At 52.8% G+C, this 15,687-nt stretch overlaps 1 protein-coding gene across 1 annotated transcript; it reads left to right on the top strand.

The window, feature by feature from the left end:
• The first annotated feature begins 4,545 nt into the window (after nucleotides 1–4,545).
• KLC3 (kinesin light chain 3) lies at nucleotides 4,546–15,102 on the top strand. The gene is made up of 12 exons (XM_056846313.1): nucleotides 4,546–4,737; nucleotides 4,771–4,851; nucleotides 5,291–5,518; nucleotides 5,921–5,998; nucleotides 7,692–7,900; nucleotides 9,236–9,323; nucleotides 10,011–10,112; nucleotides 11,618–11,791; nucleotides 12,982–13,092; nucleotides 13,802–13,935; nucleotides 14,031–14,104; nucleotides 14,795–15,102. The coding sequence occupies exons 1-12, from the start codon at nucleotides 4,546–4,548 to the stop codon at nucleotides 15,100–15,102; spliced, it is 1,779 nt and encodes a 592-aa protein (XP_056702291.1).
• Nucleotides 15,103–15,687: the final 585 nt, after the last annotated feature.

Genomic DNA, 15,687 nt, shown 5'->3' with positions numbered 1-15,687 from the left:
TCCAAATACTAACCAGGGTTGACCCTGCTTAGCTTCTGAGATCTGACGAGATCAGGCTAGCCTGGGCCATCCAGGTCAGGGCTCAAACCTACATACAGCAACCAAAAAAATTTAAAGGGAAAAAACCCTGGATGTACATTTCCGAAATAGAAGATAAAAAAACAAATAGCATCAAACCTACATACAGCAACCAAAAAAATTTAAAGGGAAAAAACCCTGGATGTACATTTCCGAAATAGAAGATAAAAAAACAAATAGCATCAAATCTACATACAGCAACCAAAAAAATTTAAAGGGAAAAAACCCTGGATGTACATTTCCAAAATAGAAGATAAAAAAACAAATAGCATCAAACCTACATACAGCAACCCAAAAAATGTAAAGGAAAAAACCCCTGGATGTACATTTCCAAAATAGAAGATAAAAAAACAAATAGCATCAAACCTACATACAGCAACCCAAAAAATTTAAAGGAAAAAAACCCTGGATGTACATTTCCGAAATAGAAGATAAAAAAAACAAATAGCATCAAACCTACATACAGCAACCCAAAAAATTTAAAGGAAAAAAACCCTGGAGGTACATTTCCAAAATAGAAGATAAAAAAACAAATAGCATCAAACCTACATACAGCAACCCAAAAAATTTAAAGGAAAAAAACCCTGGATGTACATTTCCAAAATAGAAGATAAAAAAACAAATAACATCAAACCTACATACAGCAACCAAAAAAATTTAAAGGAAAAAAACCCTGGATGTACATTTCCGAAATAGAAGATAAAAAAACAAATAACATCAAACCTACATACAGCAACAGAGTTATCATTTTAAGTTAGAGCTTAATAATTATTTCACTATTAATATACTTCTTAATTGCATTTCCGTTCAACCATTACTTTGATAAAATACGTATTTTGTTATGTGCAAATGGCTTTAGATACCTGTTAGGGCCATAAATTACCATATAGCATATATTCAACACAAAAAACAGCAACAATTTGTTGTTGATAAAGGACAGCTGGACATATAAAGGGCCCCATTACCTTCAATAGCTTAGGGCAGGGGTGGGGAACCTTTTTTCCGCCAAGGGCCATTTGGATATTTATAACAACATTTGCTGGCCATACAAAACTATCAACTTAAAAATTAGCCGACCAAGCCCCAAGCAGGCAGCTGCCCTGGCTGACACCCCCCCCCGGGGGTGCGGGCAAGCAGGCAGGCATCCAACCGGTGGCACCAGTCTTAGATCCTTTTGAGCTAGAGATCTGCCAGGACCCACAAAGGGCCAGACCAAATGACTTCGCAGGCCTTAAATGGCCCCCGGGCCTGACATTCCCCACCCCTGGCTTAGGGCCTCATCAAACCTAAATCCTGCCCTAGTGGTGGTGGTGGAGGGGGGACACCTTCCGAAGAGTTCAGTGCGGAGGCTCCCCCCCCCCCCATCTCCTCAGTTGGCAACTTCTAAGGCTTGAGTTGAAGAGCAGCCTCTTCCCCCCCCAGGGGGCTCCCCTCTCCCCGCTCTTCTGCACAAGCAACCCCAGGGGGGCAAGGAAGTCTGCCAGATGTGGGGGCAGGATCCCAGGGTGGCCCCCGCTGCCCACCTTGCCAGCAGCCCTGGCCACAGGCTCCTTGGCTTGTCCACGGCAGCGGAAGGTGCGCGGGGGGGGGGGACTCCCCTGTCCCTGCCAGCCTGGATCAGCTTTGCCAATCTAACACCAGAGCTGCGGGGGGCCTCCCTTTTCCAGAACACCTATGGGCGGGGGTGTGGGGGCCTTGCAGAGAATTCCTTGCTGGGGCCCTTCCAGCTGATCTCGACTTGCCCCGGGGGAGCAGAGGCTGCTCACAGTGACTGGCTTTGGCAGAGGGGAGACGGAGGGAGCTTCTCTTGATTGTGTTCATTACAACATCTGTATCCCGCCCGCCCTCGTGGTTCAAGACAGCTTCCAATAACCGTTTAAAAATATTTTCAGTTAAACATAAAATAGCAAACCCCAAATCTCTCCCTGCCAAAGACACCCCCCTCCAAAGCCCTGGAGAGCCAGCGTGGTACAGTGGTTAAGAGGGTGGACTCTGATCTGGAGAACCGGGTTTGATTCCCCACTCCTCCACATGAGCAGCAGAGGCTAATCTGGTGAACTGGGTTGGTTTCCCCGCTCCTCCACATGAAACCAGCTGGGTGACCTTGGGCCAGTCACAGTTCTCTCCAAACTCTCTCAGCCTCACCTACCTCACAGGGTGTCTGTTGTGGGGAGGGGAAGGGAAGGTGATTGTAAGCAGGTTTAATTTTTCCTTACGTGGTAGAGAAAGTTGGGCATATAAAAAACAACTCTTCTTCATCATCATCCCACCCTCCCTCGTTGTTCAAGACAGCTTCCAATAAAGGTTAAAAACATTTTCAGTTCGATGCCAGATGGGCCACCCTGAGCGGTGGGAAAGCCAGCCAAGACTGTAATTGGTGCACAGGGATGCATGGAAGGAGATGCTCCTTCTGCCCCCTTCCACAAACTCTCAGCAAGGACCTGGTCCCAGCTCCCCCAACTCTTTTTGCATCTGGAGGAGCCCCCCCCCCCCAAGCTGGGGGCCCAGATTGGTTTCAGGGTGTCTCGCACAACACTTATGAGTATTCACGAATGGTCTTTGGTTATCCGTGGAAGTTGGGGCAATAGTCTTGGAGCAGAGCATGTGGCGTCCAGCAGGCATGAACCCCAGGACCTCTCGGCTGTTGTTGTTTTCTTTCATGCGACCACGAGGGGGGGGGTTGCGCCCATGTGGCAGACCCTCATTGCCACCTTGCAGATGCTTTCTCCCGAAGGATCTGTCCACAGCTTCATACATACCGATGGTTGTCAATCCTGCCATCAAAGAGGAAAAACTTTGGAACACCAACCTTGCCTTTTCGGCCTGGAGAAGCTCCCTTACCTTGTATGGGCCATGGGTGGGAGCTGTCTATACCATCTGTCTGTGGTGATGCTGGGGACTTGGATGCCCTGCTTGTGGAACACGGGAGCTGAGTTTGGAAGAGCTTTGGGGTTGTTCTGCATTCTCACCGAGCCCTCTGAGATGTGGCTTGTGTCTTATCACGGCAGGGTGCTGGGTGAACCTGTGGCCTTAGGCATGAGGGTTCAGCTCTGTGACGTGCTAATTTTGACAGGTTTCTAGTCCTGAATGGTTCCAGAGAAAACCTTTTTTTTGGGGGGTGTTTTGTATAGAGGAACTCTGTGCATAATTAGTGCTTGGTCTGACCTGGATGGCCCAGGCTAGCCTAATCTCTTCAGTTCTCAAAAGCTAAGTAGGGTTGGCATTTGGATGGGAGACTACCAAGGAAGCTCAGGGTTGCTATGCAGAGGCAGGTAATGGCAAACCGCCTCTGTTCATCTGCCCTGATCAGGCTGGCCCACAAGAGCCCAATCTCGTCAGATCTGAGACGCTAAGCAGAGTCGGCCCTAGTTAGTGCTTGAATGGGAGATCACCAAGGAAGTCCAGGGTTGCTACGCAGAGGCAGGCAATGGCAAAACGCCTCTGTACATCTCTGGCCTTGGAAACATTCGGTGGTCGCTATAAGCCAGCTGAGACTTGACAGCAAAAAAGAAGAAGATAGAAGCAGAAGTAGAGTTTGCAGCTATAAGCCAGCTGAGGCTTGACAGCAAACAAAACAAACACAAAACAAAACAAGAAGCAGAGTTTGTAGCAGTTGGGGTGATGGGGTCCCCATTGCGTGCTGAGGCTGAACAGGAATGATCCTGATGTCGAGATGCTTGGTGCATATCCAGTGATGTGTGTGTGTGTGTGTGTGAGAGAGAGAGAGAGAGAGAGAGAGAGAAATATATATATATATACATATATATTCATGCAGGGAGGGCTCTGCCTGCGCACCAAACAGGTTGCTGCATGCCGTGCTGGATGCGTCAGGCTGGCGGGACTGGTTTTGGAGGGTGCCAAGGATGAGCAGCAGGCTTCCGGCACGCAACCGTCCCAAACAGCGAGAGAGAGGCAGCTTTCAAGCCCCCTCCCACCACCACCTCCCCCAGGTGCTCCAGATTCTCTCATCTAGTTTATGATGTTGCTGTTAGGGGGTTTTTTTGGGGGGGAGGTCTACTGTGTGTCCAAACTTGTAATAAAATTACAGCCAGAGCTCTAAAGGACTTCCGAAATTTATTTTCAAAATGGCTGCATAAGATTAATTTTTTAACAATAAAGCGTGAAAAAGCAATGGGAGGGGGGAAAGATGACCCCCTCCCCAATGCGTACCTCACAATGATGTTAAGTCTAAATCCATAAATCCTGCATCAAAAGAGAGCAGAGTTTAGCCTGGTTTTAAAGTCCAGAGGACTGAGATAGCCAGTGGTGTTGCTGAGCATGTACAGAGTGCCTTACCCTCCCATCTGGGATTAGGGGAAAGGCTTCCTCCTAAAAGGGCACAATCCTTCCTCCAGCCAGGGTTGACGCCGGCACCTTTCTGTCTCCCTTTAGAAGCGGCAAGTGGAAGACACCGTTCCCGGCACGCCCGGACGTTTCCTTCTCTGCCTGGGGTGAGATTTCCACGCCATGTCCATCATGGTGGAAGCTGGAGATGACCAGTCGGAGCGGATGACGGGTGAGGGCATCATTGTCAACACGCAGCAGGTGGTGAAGGGCTTGGAAGCCCTGCGGAGCGAGAACATGAGCATCCACCAGCGACTCCAGGAGGCCTTGCGGAAGGAGCGGCAGCTCTGGAGCGCGAGAGAGGAGGCGGCTGCAGCAGCTGTGGACACGGAGGCCGTGGACTTGCAGGCCCTGGAGCTGCTGGAGGAGAAACACAACCTGGTCTGGAAGAGCCTGGAGGGGATTGAGCTGGGCATTGCGGAAGCTCAGGTACCGGCAGGGTGGAAGCTGGCTGCAATAGCAACCGCAGCTATTGGCCGAGCTGCTGTGACATCACAGAGCGCTCACAGGCTTTCTGTCTGTTCAGGGGCAGGCCATGTGGTCAGTTTTGTCTTCTCGGTTTCACCAGGGAAGGAAAGCTCTCACGCTGGACTGGCTGGGAGGAGTCTGGTGTTTTCAGGGGGTGGCGAAGATGTGGGGCTGGAAGGCAGAGCAGCCGGTGAAGGGGGAAGAGGTTGGGGGTTTGCTGTTTTATTTTGGGGTTTCTCTGGGAAAGTCTTTAACTATTTTCATAACCACAAGGAGAGGCAGGGTAGAAATGTTTTAATCCTTGAATAAGTGCTGGGGAAGCAGCTGTGAGCTGGGAAGAGACCCGCCCCTTGACCTGGCGGCAGGATGCCACCCAGTGCCCTCCTCCTCTGCCCCCCAGATGCTGATTGCCCTGTCTTCGCACATCGAAGCCCTGGAGGCCGAGAAGCAGAAGCTGCGGGCCCAGGTGAAGCGGCTCCGCCAGGAGAACCTCTGGCTGCGGGAGGAGCAGGGCGTCACCCAGCTGCGGCTGCAGCACAGTGAGGCGACCGTGGCCCAGCTGGAGGAGGAGAAGAAGCACCTGGAGTTCCTGAACCAGCTCAAACAGTACGACCCCAAAGAGGACCAGGTGAGGGGCGGGACCCCCTTGGCCTTCCCTCTCCTCCAGGGGGCGGGGCAGGGGAGCAGGGGAGCAGGAGCTCCTCATAGTCTCACGGGACTCTTTGCACATGCTCAGGAGCCCTTGCTTTCTTCTGACGTGTCTCAGGGCTGAGTCTGGGAACTGATGAAGTTCCCAGTGTTTGGGGACTGGTCTCTGATGTCAATATACAGAGTTTTTAAAAAGGGGGGTTGTCTGATCTTGGGGAAGCGAAAGGTTTTGGAAAACGGGGACCTTGATGTGGCTTTTGCGTCTGCAAGCTTTGCTCTGCAATCATAAAGTGCAGAAATTTGATTTTTTTTTTAAACTGCAATGAAGGATGCCTAGGGCTGTGCTCTTCCCTGTTCCGCTGTCTCTTTGCAGGCAGAAAAGGATGATTTGGATGACAAGAGGAACAACTTCTTTTCCCTTTTCCCCAGCGAAGACGAGGACCAGAGACATGGTGCGTCTGTGGGGCGCAGGGACACCTTGGGGTGGGGACGCTCTTTGCAGAGGTGGGAACTGGGAACGGCGGTCCGGTTGTCATCCCTGAAGGGAGGCCTTGCATTGTAAGCGCTGAGAGTTCAGGTCAGGCGGAGGTGGCAGTGAAACTAAGCCTGCCCAAGTGTGAAATGGGGACCATCCGAAGCTGCCGTGTACTGAGTCTGACCCTGAGCCTGCTTTGCTAGGTATTGCCTACACTGACTGGCAGCGGCTCTGCAAATCTAGGTTGTTGGGTTTTTTAGCGGAAACGATCAATTGCAGAGAAATCAGGTGGCACATCAGAGAGACCAGGATTTATCCGCCATGTTGTTGGGTTGGTTGCAGGAGGTGAGCCGCGCAAGGGATAGGTCTGGGTCCACACCAGTTGAGACTGGGAGACTGTGGCCTGGTACGAGAACCGCGGCTTGCACGCAGAATGCCCCGGTGCAGTCTGCAGCAGCTCCGCATTCAGGGGGCTCCGGGAGTGTTTGCTGGGAAAGCTGCATCTCAGCCTGAGACCCTGGAGAGCTGCTGCCAGTCCAAATAGACCCGTGTTGGCGAACCTATGGCACGCGTGCCAAGTCTGGCACGCCGAGCCCTCTCTGTGGGCACGCACGGGGGCGGCGGGGGCTTTGAAGGGAGCGCAGGGCCCTTCAAAGCCGCTCCCCTTCTTCCCTGGACTCCCCGCCGCTGCCTGCAGGCAGCGTGGAGCCCTTCAAAGCTGCCCCCCCTTCCCTGGACTCCCTGCGCCCCCCCCTTGCCGAGCTGGGAGGAAACCTCAGTATTCAGGTTAAATTGCAATGTTGGCACTTTGCAATAAATAAGTGGGTTTTGGGTTGCAGTTTGGGCACTTGGTCTCTAAAAGGTTCGCCATCACTGAAATAGACTGTGGTGGGCAAGGGGGATCTGACTCTGGAGGGGGTGGGAGATCAGCCAGGGTAAGTAAGGGAGAGCCAGAGGAGAAGCCCCAGAAAACCGCCCCCCCCATAAGCTGGAGTGAGAAACACGGAATAAAAAAGGAGCAGCGGGGCTTGAATGCTCAGCTGTGGCTTTGTCTGGTGCCTCCTTCACTGCCGGAGGCCGGTCCCCCTTCCCTCTGGCTGCTGAGTCTCTCTAAGCACGCTGACCCTGGGGTCAGCGAGAGAATGTCTGGGAGGAGCTGGACTGCCGTGATCCACCATTAATCCGGCCTCTCCGCTAACCCTGTTTCTGAGTGACAAAGGAGAGGGACAGCTTGCCGCTCCGCGCCACCTCTCCCCTCGTGACTGGGAATGTCTCTGGCTTAGAGCATTCAGTAGGGTGGCCAGCCTCCATCTGGCGAGTGGAGATCTCCTGGAATTACAACTGATCTCCAGACTGCAGAGTTCAGTTCCCTTGGAGAAAATGGTTGCTTTGGAGCGGGGAGGCAATGGCATTATATCCCACCAAGGTCCCGCCCCTCTTCGAACCCTGCCCGCCCCAGGCTCCACCCTCAAATCTCCAGGAATTTCCCAACCTGGAGTTGGCAACCCTGTAGCAACGGGAGGGGTGAACCCTCCCTCCCCCAGCATTTCTCTGCTATACACCTGTGAAGATTTAGAAGTCTTCTGGGTGCCAAGATGATAATCCCCCTCTGGGAGCCCAGAGGTTTTGGGGCTCTGTTTCCATCAGCCTTCGGGTGTCTCTTTCCCCAGGGAGACAGAGTCCAAGCACGGCAGCTCAGCAAGGCGGTTACGAGATCCCTGCACGCCTCCGGACCCTGCACAACTTGGTCATCCAGTACGCCTCTCAGGGGCGCTACGAGGTGGCCGTCCCCCTCTGCAAGCAGGCGCTGGAAGACCTGGAGAAGAGCTCCGGACACAGCCACCCGGATGTGGCCACCATGCTGAACATCTTGGCCCTGGTGTATCGGTGAGATGCCTTGCGCCAGGAAGGGCTCAAGCTCTTCGCCCTGCGATTCTCACGGCCCTACGAAGCTGCTTCCCTGGGGAGTTTGGGAAGGCAGCACTGAACTGGGCAGAGGGGCACAGGCACACACGAACACCAGAAGCTGCCTTCTACTGACACAGACCCTCAGTCCATCAGTCAGTATTGTCTACTCAGTCTGGCAGCTGCTCTCCCATCATTTTCTATCTAATCCTTTTTTAACTGGAGATGCCAGGGATTGAACCTGGAACCTTCTGCATACCAAGCAGAGGCTCTTCCATTGAGCCACGGCCCCTCCCCTGATGGCCCTCGGAGGGAGGGGGGTTCGCCAACCCATGTTTAAAGATTTTAGGAACATAAGCATGAACAGAATTCCACCCATCCCCATCTTGACTTCAGCAGATACCCGCACTATTCAAGAGAGAGAGGTTCCCTCTTCATCCCTTCCCACATCAGCAGCCTGGAATGTGAGAGATGGCTGTGAGGAGGGGGGCACCTCCCCTTAGATGAGTTCCAGAGGGTAGCTGGTGGTGGACTCTGATCTTGAGAACCAGGTTCGATTCCCCACTCCTCCACATGAGCAGCGGACGAATCTGGTGAACCGTGTTGGTTTCCCCACTCCTCCACATAAAGCCAGCTGGGTGGCCTTGGGCTATTCACAGTTCTCTTGGAGCTCTCTCAGCCCCACACCTTGTGAGGTAGGTGGGGCTGAGAGAGCTCTAAGAGAACCATGACTAGCCCAAGGTCACCCAGCAGGCTTCACGTGGAGGAGTGGGGAATCAAACCCAGTTCTCCAGATTAGAGTCCACCACTCCAAACCACCACTCCTAACCACTACACCACACTGGCTCTCATACTGGCGAGATTTGGGTTCAAATGCCCACAACCTGTCTGTCAGCGGGTGTGGGGAAAGGCCTTTCTCTGCCTGAGACGAAGGAGAGCCGCTGCCAGTCAGGGCAGCCATGATGGAGTTAGACTGACCAAAGCATCATGCCCTGGGCTCATACTGGGCAGTTATGTAGAAAGCACTTGGCATTACTCAGTGGCAAAATACAGGGCTCTGCCTACTGGTTTGGGTTCTCAAAAATTCTAGGCAGCAAGGAACACAAAGGGACAGGAGCAGTGGTCCAAACCTCCAGACTTTTTCCTGCTGCCAGGGGCTGCCGTGTGCAGTGGGGGAGCTGCTCTCCGCCACCTCCTGCCCCCATTCAAGAGATCCGGGGGTGCCCCCCGTGTGACGGCCTCCTCCTGAGGCTTCCTTTGGCAGGCAGCGATTGAGGCGTGTCTGCTTATTACCCGAGGCTTCTGCTTGCACCGCAGGGACCAAAACAAGTACAAGGAAGCGACCGATCTACTGAACGATGCCCTCGACATTCGGGAACAGACCTTGGGGGTGGAGCACCCTGCGGTGAGTGCTGGAGGGCAGCGGGTAGCCCTGGTGATGATTTCAGAAAGGAAGGGTCTCCTTAGAACAATCATCTCAGTGGGTGCTCTCGAACACAACAAGGACAAAGGTCATCTTTATCTGAAGGATTGTGAGGCAAGGTTTGCCTAACCCAGGGGTCCCTAACGTGATGCCCTTGGGCACTGTGGCACCCATTGACACCTTTCTAAGAGCCTGCCAAGTCGCTTAAGAAACTGGGTAGGGCCTAGGGTTGCCAGGTCCCTCTTCGCCACCAGCAGAGCCTGAGGAGGGTGGGTTTTAGGGAAGGGAGGGGCTTCAATGCCATAGAGTCCAATTGCCAAAGCAGCCATTTTCTCCAGGGAAAATGATCTCTATCGGCTGGAGATCAGTTGTAATAGCAGGAGACCTCCAGATAGTACCTGGAGGTTGGCAACCCTAGTAGGGCCAGGTAATAGATTTTGCCCAGCATGGTTTCTCATTGGCCATTGGAGATGTGCGGATTTTTAAAAACGTTGCTTTGGCAGCTGCTGCCACCACGGCACAAGGATCTGCAACTGAGTGACTGAAGGTAAGCTGGGGCAGCGTTTTGTGTCTGTGCCCACCGTGCCACGTCAGGATTCCAAAGGTGCCTGCAGGCTCAGAAAGGTTGGGAGCCCCCAGCCTGACTGGTCTCCTCTTCCTTCCTGGCAGGTGGCTGCCACCCTCAACAACCTGGCGGTGCTGTACGGCAAACGTGGGAAATACACAGAGGCAGAACCGTTATGCAAACGGGCCCTGGAGATCCGTGAGAAGGTAAAAGCCCTTCTCGGGCAAGAGGCATTGTGCGTGTTGTGAGCGGAAGAAAATGCAGTCGCCTCCTTCCCGGGGCCAGAGCAGATGAGTTCTATGTGACCGTTTGCTCGTGAGTCTTGTTGGTGGGGAGGAGGGGCCTTGAAGGGCACCATAGCCCCCCATGACAGACAGATCAGTCACCAGATGTAGCCGGTGCCCTCTTGAACCCAAAGCTGATAAATTTGCTTCGGTTGTTAAAAGTAAAAGCCAGGATTCTATGGATGCTGGTTTTTGGAACTCGGGGCCAAATTTTTCCTGGGCCTGATGCAGTCACATGTAAATTTGAAGTCGGAAGACCTTTACTCATCTTCTGTAGATAAATGTGGCCAAATTGATCTATGCTAGAGATAAGAGTTACACTCATTTTAATGCTTGGAGGACAGGGTACCCTGGGCCTGTTATCTAAAGGTAATCTTCCTTCCTATCTGGATTCTCTGGTTAGTCCAAGGTTATGTAGAATTTTTAAGCATTCAAGATTTAATTGCCCCTTTTCAATGGTTTTGCTCAGCCGTATGCTAAAGATCCCTTTTTCAGACCGGCTGTCTCCCTGCCCTCTTCAGTCAGTGGACTCCTTGATACATATCCTTTTGCATTGTCCTTACATGTACCACTTTAGGCTAAAATGGATTATACCATGATTTAACAAATGGTCCACATCTTCTCAAGCAACTTCGGAGCAAAAGGTTCAGTTCCTCTTAGACAACTCTGACCCTCAGCATACTTATTTTGTTGCTCGTTTTTTGGAGGCGCAGAGAAGCAACGAAGGGTACTGTTTTTAGAGATGGGTCTTATTTAAGATTTATGGTTTTATTGTTCAAGACCTCAGTCTAAGAACAGGGGGAAAGAAAGATGCAGTCACACAAGCAGGAGATTCACAAAGCTCTGTTGGCAAACTGTCTTGTGAACCCAGTTAAAAATGAGGGCATCTGACCAGGCAGTCTGATTGACAGATGGGTGCGTCACCCAGGCTAGGGCCAATCTCATCGGATGTCGGAAGCTAAGCAGGGTTGGGACTTGGAATGGGGAGACCACCAAGGGTGTCTGGGGTTGCTGTCCAGGGGCAGGCAATGGTAGACCACCTCTGAATCTCTCTTGCCTTGGAAACCCTATGGGGTCGCCATGAGTCAACAGCAATTTGACTCCACCTTCCACACACACACCCAGTTCTTTTAATGTGGAAGTGTGGAAAAAGTATTCCATTTGAATGTCCACAGTACCTCCAAAGGTGCTCTAAAATGTTGCTAAATTATTCAGGGTTGTGGGAGCTTGCTGTGGGTTTTGTAAGGGTTGTAGGAAGGCATAGCAGGCTAGAGTACCGTATCTGTTGCACAGAGCAAGGCCTGCTGGGTACGCACAAGTCTACTTATTTACCTCCCCGATCAGCTGTAGTTTGGCTCAGGATTGAGAGGAGAGGGAGCTGAAGAGAGCCCCCTTCCTGAATTCTGTGTCCTTTCTCCCTGGGCCAGGTGTTGGGCATGGATCACCCAGATGTGGCCAAGCAGCTGAACAACCTGGCCCTCTTGTGCCAGAACCAGGGCAAATTCGAGGAAGTGGAGCGATACTACCAGAGGGCTCTCTGCATCTACCAGACCCAGCTGGGCCCCAATGACCCCAACGTAGCCAAGACCAAGAACAACCTGGTAAGGCCAGGGGGAACCAAGGAGACGGCTAGGGCTCAGTTTGTAGAGCATCTGCTTGGCATGCAGAAGGTCCCAGGTTCAATCCCTGGCATCTCCAGTTAAAGGGACCAGGCAAGTAGGTGATGTGAAAGTCCTCAGTTGTTCATTGGTAGAGCATCTGCTTGGCATGCAGAAGGTCCCAGGTTCAATCCCCGGCATCTCCAGTTAAAGGGACCAGGCAAGTAGGTGATGTGGAAGACCTCCGCCTGAGACCCTGGAGAGCCGCTACTGGTCTGAGTAAACAATACAGGCAGGATGGTGCTGCTGCAGTTGCCTTGCTTGTGGGCTTCCTAGAGGCACCTGGTTGGCCACTGTGTGAACAGACTGCTGAACCTGATGGACCTGGGTCTGATCCAGCAGGGCTTTTATGTTCTTAATACTGACTTTGATGGACCAATGGTCTGATTCAGTATAAGGCAGTTTCACATCTGCTCTGGCCCTCTGTGTTTTTAGTTATTTTTCTGTTTTTTATGTTCATATATCCCGTGCAAGGATTCTTGTGTGGTGGTTCCAGTTTGGAAGAAAGGTAGGTTGAACATAGGCTATAAATCCTCAGCTGAGTCGTCCAGCAAGGAGGTAACTTGTTGGCTTGGATTTGTTTAGAGGTAGTTACCAGTTACACAGTTATGAGTTCAAGTTCTCTTTGTTAAAACGTTTATTATAAGACGATCATCACTTGTTGTGTTGTTTTAAGATATCTACCTCCTACTGGTTTTGGCCGAACATCTCCTCAAGAGGCTCTTCCAGTAGTGTAAAATCAGACAATATAAAATACAACAGCAAGGGGAAACCTCAAGAATTAGATTTAAAAAACCTGCTGAAGACAGAGATAGATGGAATCACATTCTAGTTGTATCTGAAGAAGGGACCTGTGGCTCAGGAAAGCTCACACCCTGCCAGAAATTTTGTTAGTCTTTAAGGTGCTACTGGACTCCTACTCTTTTCTGCGGACAAAATACTGCAAGGGTGAAAGTACAGCAGGACCCGTAGTTCATCTTAGCTGCTTTGAGAGTGCTCAGAGTAAAGGCCCTGCATGCCTCCCTGGCATGGTGTGTGTGTGTGTGTTCCACCTTAATGAACTGTAAGCAACTTGCTATACCTCATGGAGGGAAGAGGTAGGAAATCTGCCAGCCTTCTTTTTGCCTTGCCAGGCTAACGCGTACGTGAAACAAGGCAAGTACGAGCAGGCAGAGGAGCTGTACAAGGAGATTCTGTCCTCACACGACCAGGAGCTGGCCACCAGGCGGGGAGGTAAGGGCCCTGCCTGCCTCCCTTGGACGGGCCTCTCATGGCCCAGCTGCCCACCCCCTCCGAGAAGGGCTGGAGCTGCCTTCTTGCAGAGGAGTCTGGGGGAGGAACCGGCCCTCCCCAAAGACCTCTGACTTCCTTTTCTGCCTCCCCCACCCCATTTGTTCAGATGAGAGCAGAACACGAGCGGGAAGAGACGGCCACCAAGACCCGGTAAGGGCCTGGAGGGGAGCTGCTTCGAGGATGGAGGTGGGGGGTGGGATACATTAGCCGTAATGGAAGCAGCACAATCTTGGGCTTGGAAGGGGGGTCTTCATGCCTGCTAGTTGGCTCCCTCCAGCAGCAGCTCAGCCCCTTCCCTGTGTGTCCCTTCTCTGTGCAGTTAAAATTGTGGAACTCCCTGCCTCAGGATGTGGTGATGGCTGCCAACCTGGAAGGCTTTAAGTGGGGAGTGAACATGTTTATGGAGGACAGGACTATCTATGGCTACTAGTCAAAATGGATACTAGTTATGGTGCATAACTTATTCTCTCGTATATCAGAGGAGCATGCCTATGAGGTACTGTGGAACACCGGCAGGACAATGCTGATGCAGTCGTCTTGCTTGTGTGCTTCCTAGTGGCCCCTGGTTGGCCACTGTGTGAACAGACTGCCGGACTTGATGGGCCTTGGTCTGACCCAGCAGGGCCTTTCTTATGTTCTTATGTGTCCCTCTTTTCCCAGGGGGCTCTGGGCCACCTCAGACGCAGCAGTTCCTTCTCCCGGTTCCGTGAGTCGATCAAACGCGGCAGTGAGAAGCTGGTCTCCAAGCTTAAAGGAGATGGGGTCCGACGGGGCCCCCTGCCCCCACCCCCAGGGTCAGTAGCTGGCAGCCCGAGTCTGGGCCTTCCCCAAGGGTCAGCCTTCCCTGGAGATAACAAGCATCACATGTGGGGGGTCGTCTCTTTGGCAGGTTGAAGCGGGCCACCTCCCTCAACGTCCTGCATGTAGGCGAAAGTCCAGCTGCTGCTGTGTCCCCCACAGTGAGTATGGGGCAGAGGAGAGGCTGTTTCTGGAAAAGCAGTAGGAGTGTTTGGGGGAGGGCAGCAGTCACTTCATCCAGTGCCCCTCCCACTATTTCCAAGATGGCTTTGCTCCAGAGAGTGTGCAGGACTCCATGCCCAAGATATTTTGCTAGAGCTGAAATTGTTTAAGCTGAGGCGGGGCTGGTTTCAGATGTTGAGGGGCCCTGGGCAGAGAGTTCCCAGGGACCCCCCCCCCCAGGTGTCCTGCTTGTGTGTCCGTCCCCTGCCCTGCTCACACGCCCTCCCGCTGCCCGCAGTCCTTCCCGATGGCACCGGGCAATGTGTGCAGTTGGCTGTGTGGCTGGTGAAGCTCACATAAGGGAGCAGGGAGGGAAATAGCATGCTGGAGGGGGGGCGGTAGGCAGCAGTGGACTCCACCAGAAGCCCCGGGCCCTGGCAGCTGCCCCACCAGAGAGTATGCTGGCACCGGCCCTGAACCGAGGGACACAGCACATTGCTCAGCACTGCTTGAGAAATGTGGGCTGCAGGGCAAAGCAACGTCCCTCCCCCAAGAGGAGGGCAGAACTGGTAGGAGGGAGGGTTGGGGTTCAGGCAGCCCACTGAGGCAGTCCCAGCTGACAAAACGTTGAGGACTAGAAACTTGGGAGCCGAGGGCCCCGCTGAAGCCGCTGGCCTGTTATTTCCCTTGCAGCGGCCCAGCCGGCCTCTGACCAGCGCACGCAGCCTGAGCTCCAGTACCCAGAACCTCACGCAGAGAAGCTCCCCCTAGGATGGGGTGGCCGGTCCCCTACCTTTGCCTTGCCACCGGCAGCTGGGCCAGAGATCAAGCTTCTCCCCCCTCTTTGCCCGCTCCGCCTTTGCACCTGGTTTCAGGGGCAACAGTGCCCGCAGCGCGGCTCGGCTGCTAGTTTCCTCACCGGCTGGAGTCAGTTGCGCCTTCGCCTCCAGCCTGCAAGGAGCGAGACTGGGAAGAAGCCCTCGACTGCTGCACGTGGCTGATTCTCAGGAAAGGAGAGGGGAAACACCCAGCAGAGGACTCCATAGCCCTCCTGGCTGCCTTCAACATTTTGCACATAATCAACTAATTTGCACTCTTCTCTCTTACTCCCCCCCCCAAAAAAAAATCTTGGCTGCTGTTAACTGTCCAAAGTCACTATTTATTCTATTTCTGCAACTGGGGGCTATGCCTGTGAGGTACTCAAGAATATACAGTTTGACAGGCATTGAGACAACAATCCTGACACCCCCCAATAAAGATAGCTGGAATTAGATGGTGCATTCTGTCTCTCTCAGGGCATGTGTGGGGGGACCAGGCAGGGGCAAAAAACTTTGGGAGCGCCCCCCCCCCCCGAATTAACCCCACCTGTGTCAAAATGTGGTCGTTTTCCATCCTTTGAACCTACAGCCTAAACCTGAGTGATCTCAGTATCCCCAGTCCCAGTGCCAGGCAGACTTAAAGGCGCTCAAATTTACAAAAACACTCTTTTATTCAACCGAAACCTCACTCAGAAACCTGGAAAAGGGCGTCTGGCCAGAGTCAGTTCTGCCTCCTGGGCTCTGGCGACACCGCAGAGCCAGCTGCGG

Source organism: Euleptes europaea, chromosome 3, assembly GCF_029931775.1.
Source record: "Euleptes europaea isolate rEulEur1 chromosome 3, rEulEur1.hap1, whole genome shotgun sequence".
NCBI classification, from domain to species: domain Eukaryota; kingdom Metazoa; phylum Chordata; class Lepidosauria; order Squamata; family Sphaerodactylidae; genus Euleptes; species Euleptes europaea.
The sequence above is the reverse complement of the archived record's forward strand: the minus strand, read 5'-3'. Positions and strand labels throughout refer to the sequence as shown.

Coding starts and splice junctions, on each gene's coding strand:
- KLC3 (XM_056846313.1), top strand. CDS start 4,546: ATGTCCATCATGGTGGAAGCTGGAGATGACCAGTCGGAGCGGATGACG. Junction 7,901..9,235: donor ATCTTGGCCCTGGTGTATCG/GTGAGATGCCTT, acceptor CTTGCACCGCAG/GGACCAAAACAAGTACAAGG. Junction 13,936..14,030: donor CCCCTGCCCCCACCCCCAGG/GTCAGTAGCTGG, acceptor TCTCTTTGGCAG/GTTGAAGCGGGCCACCTCCC.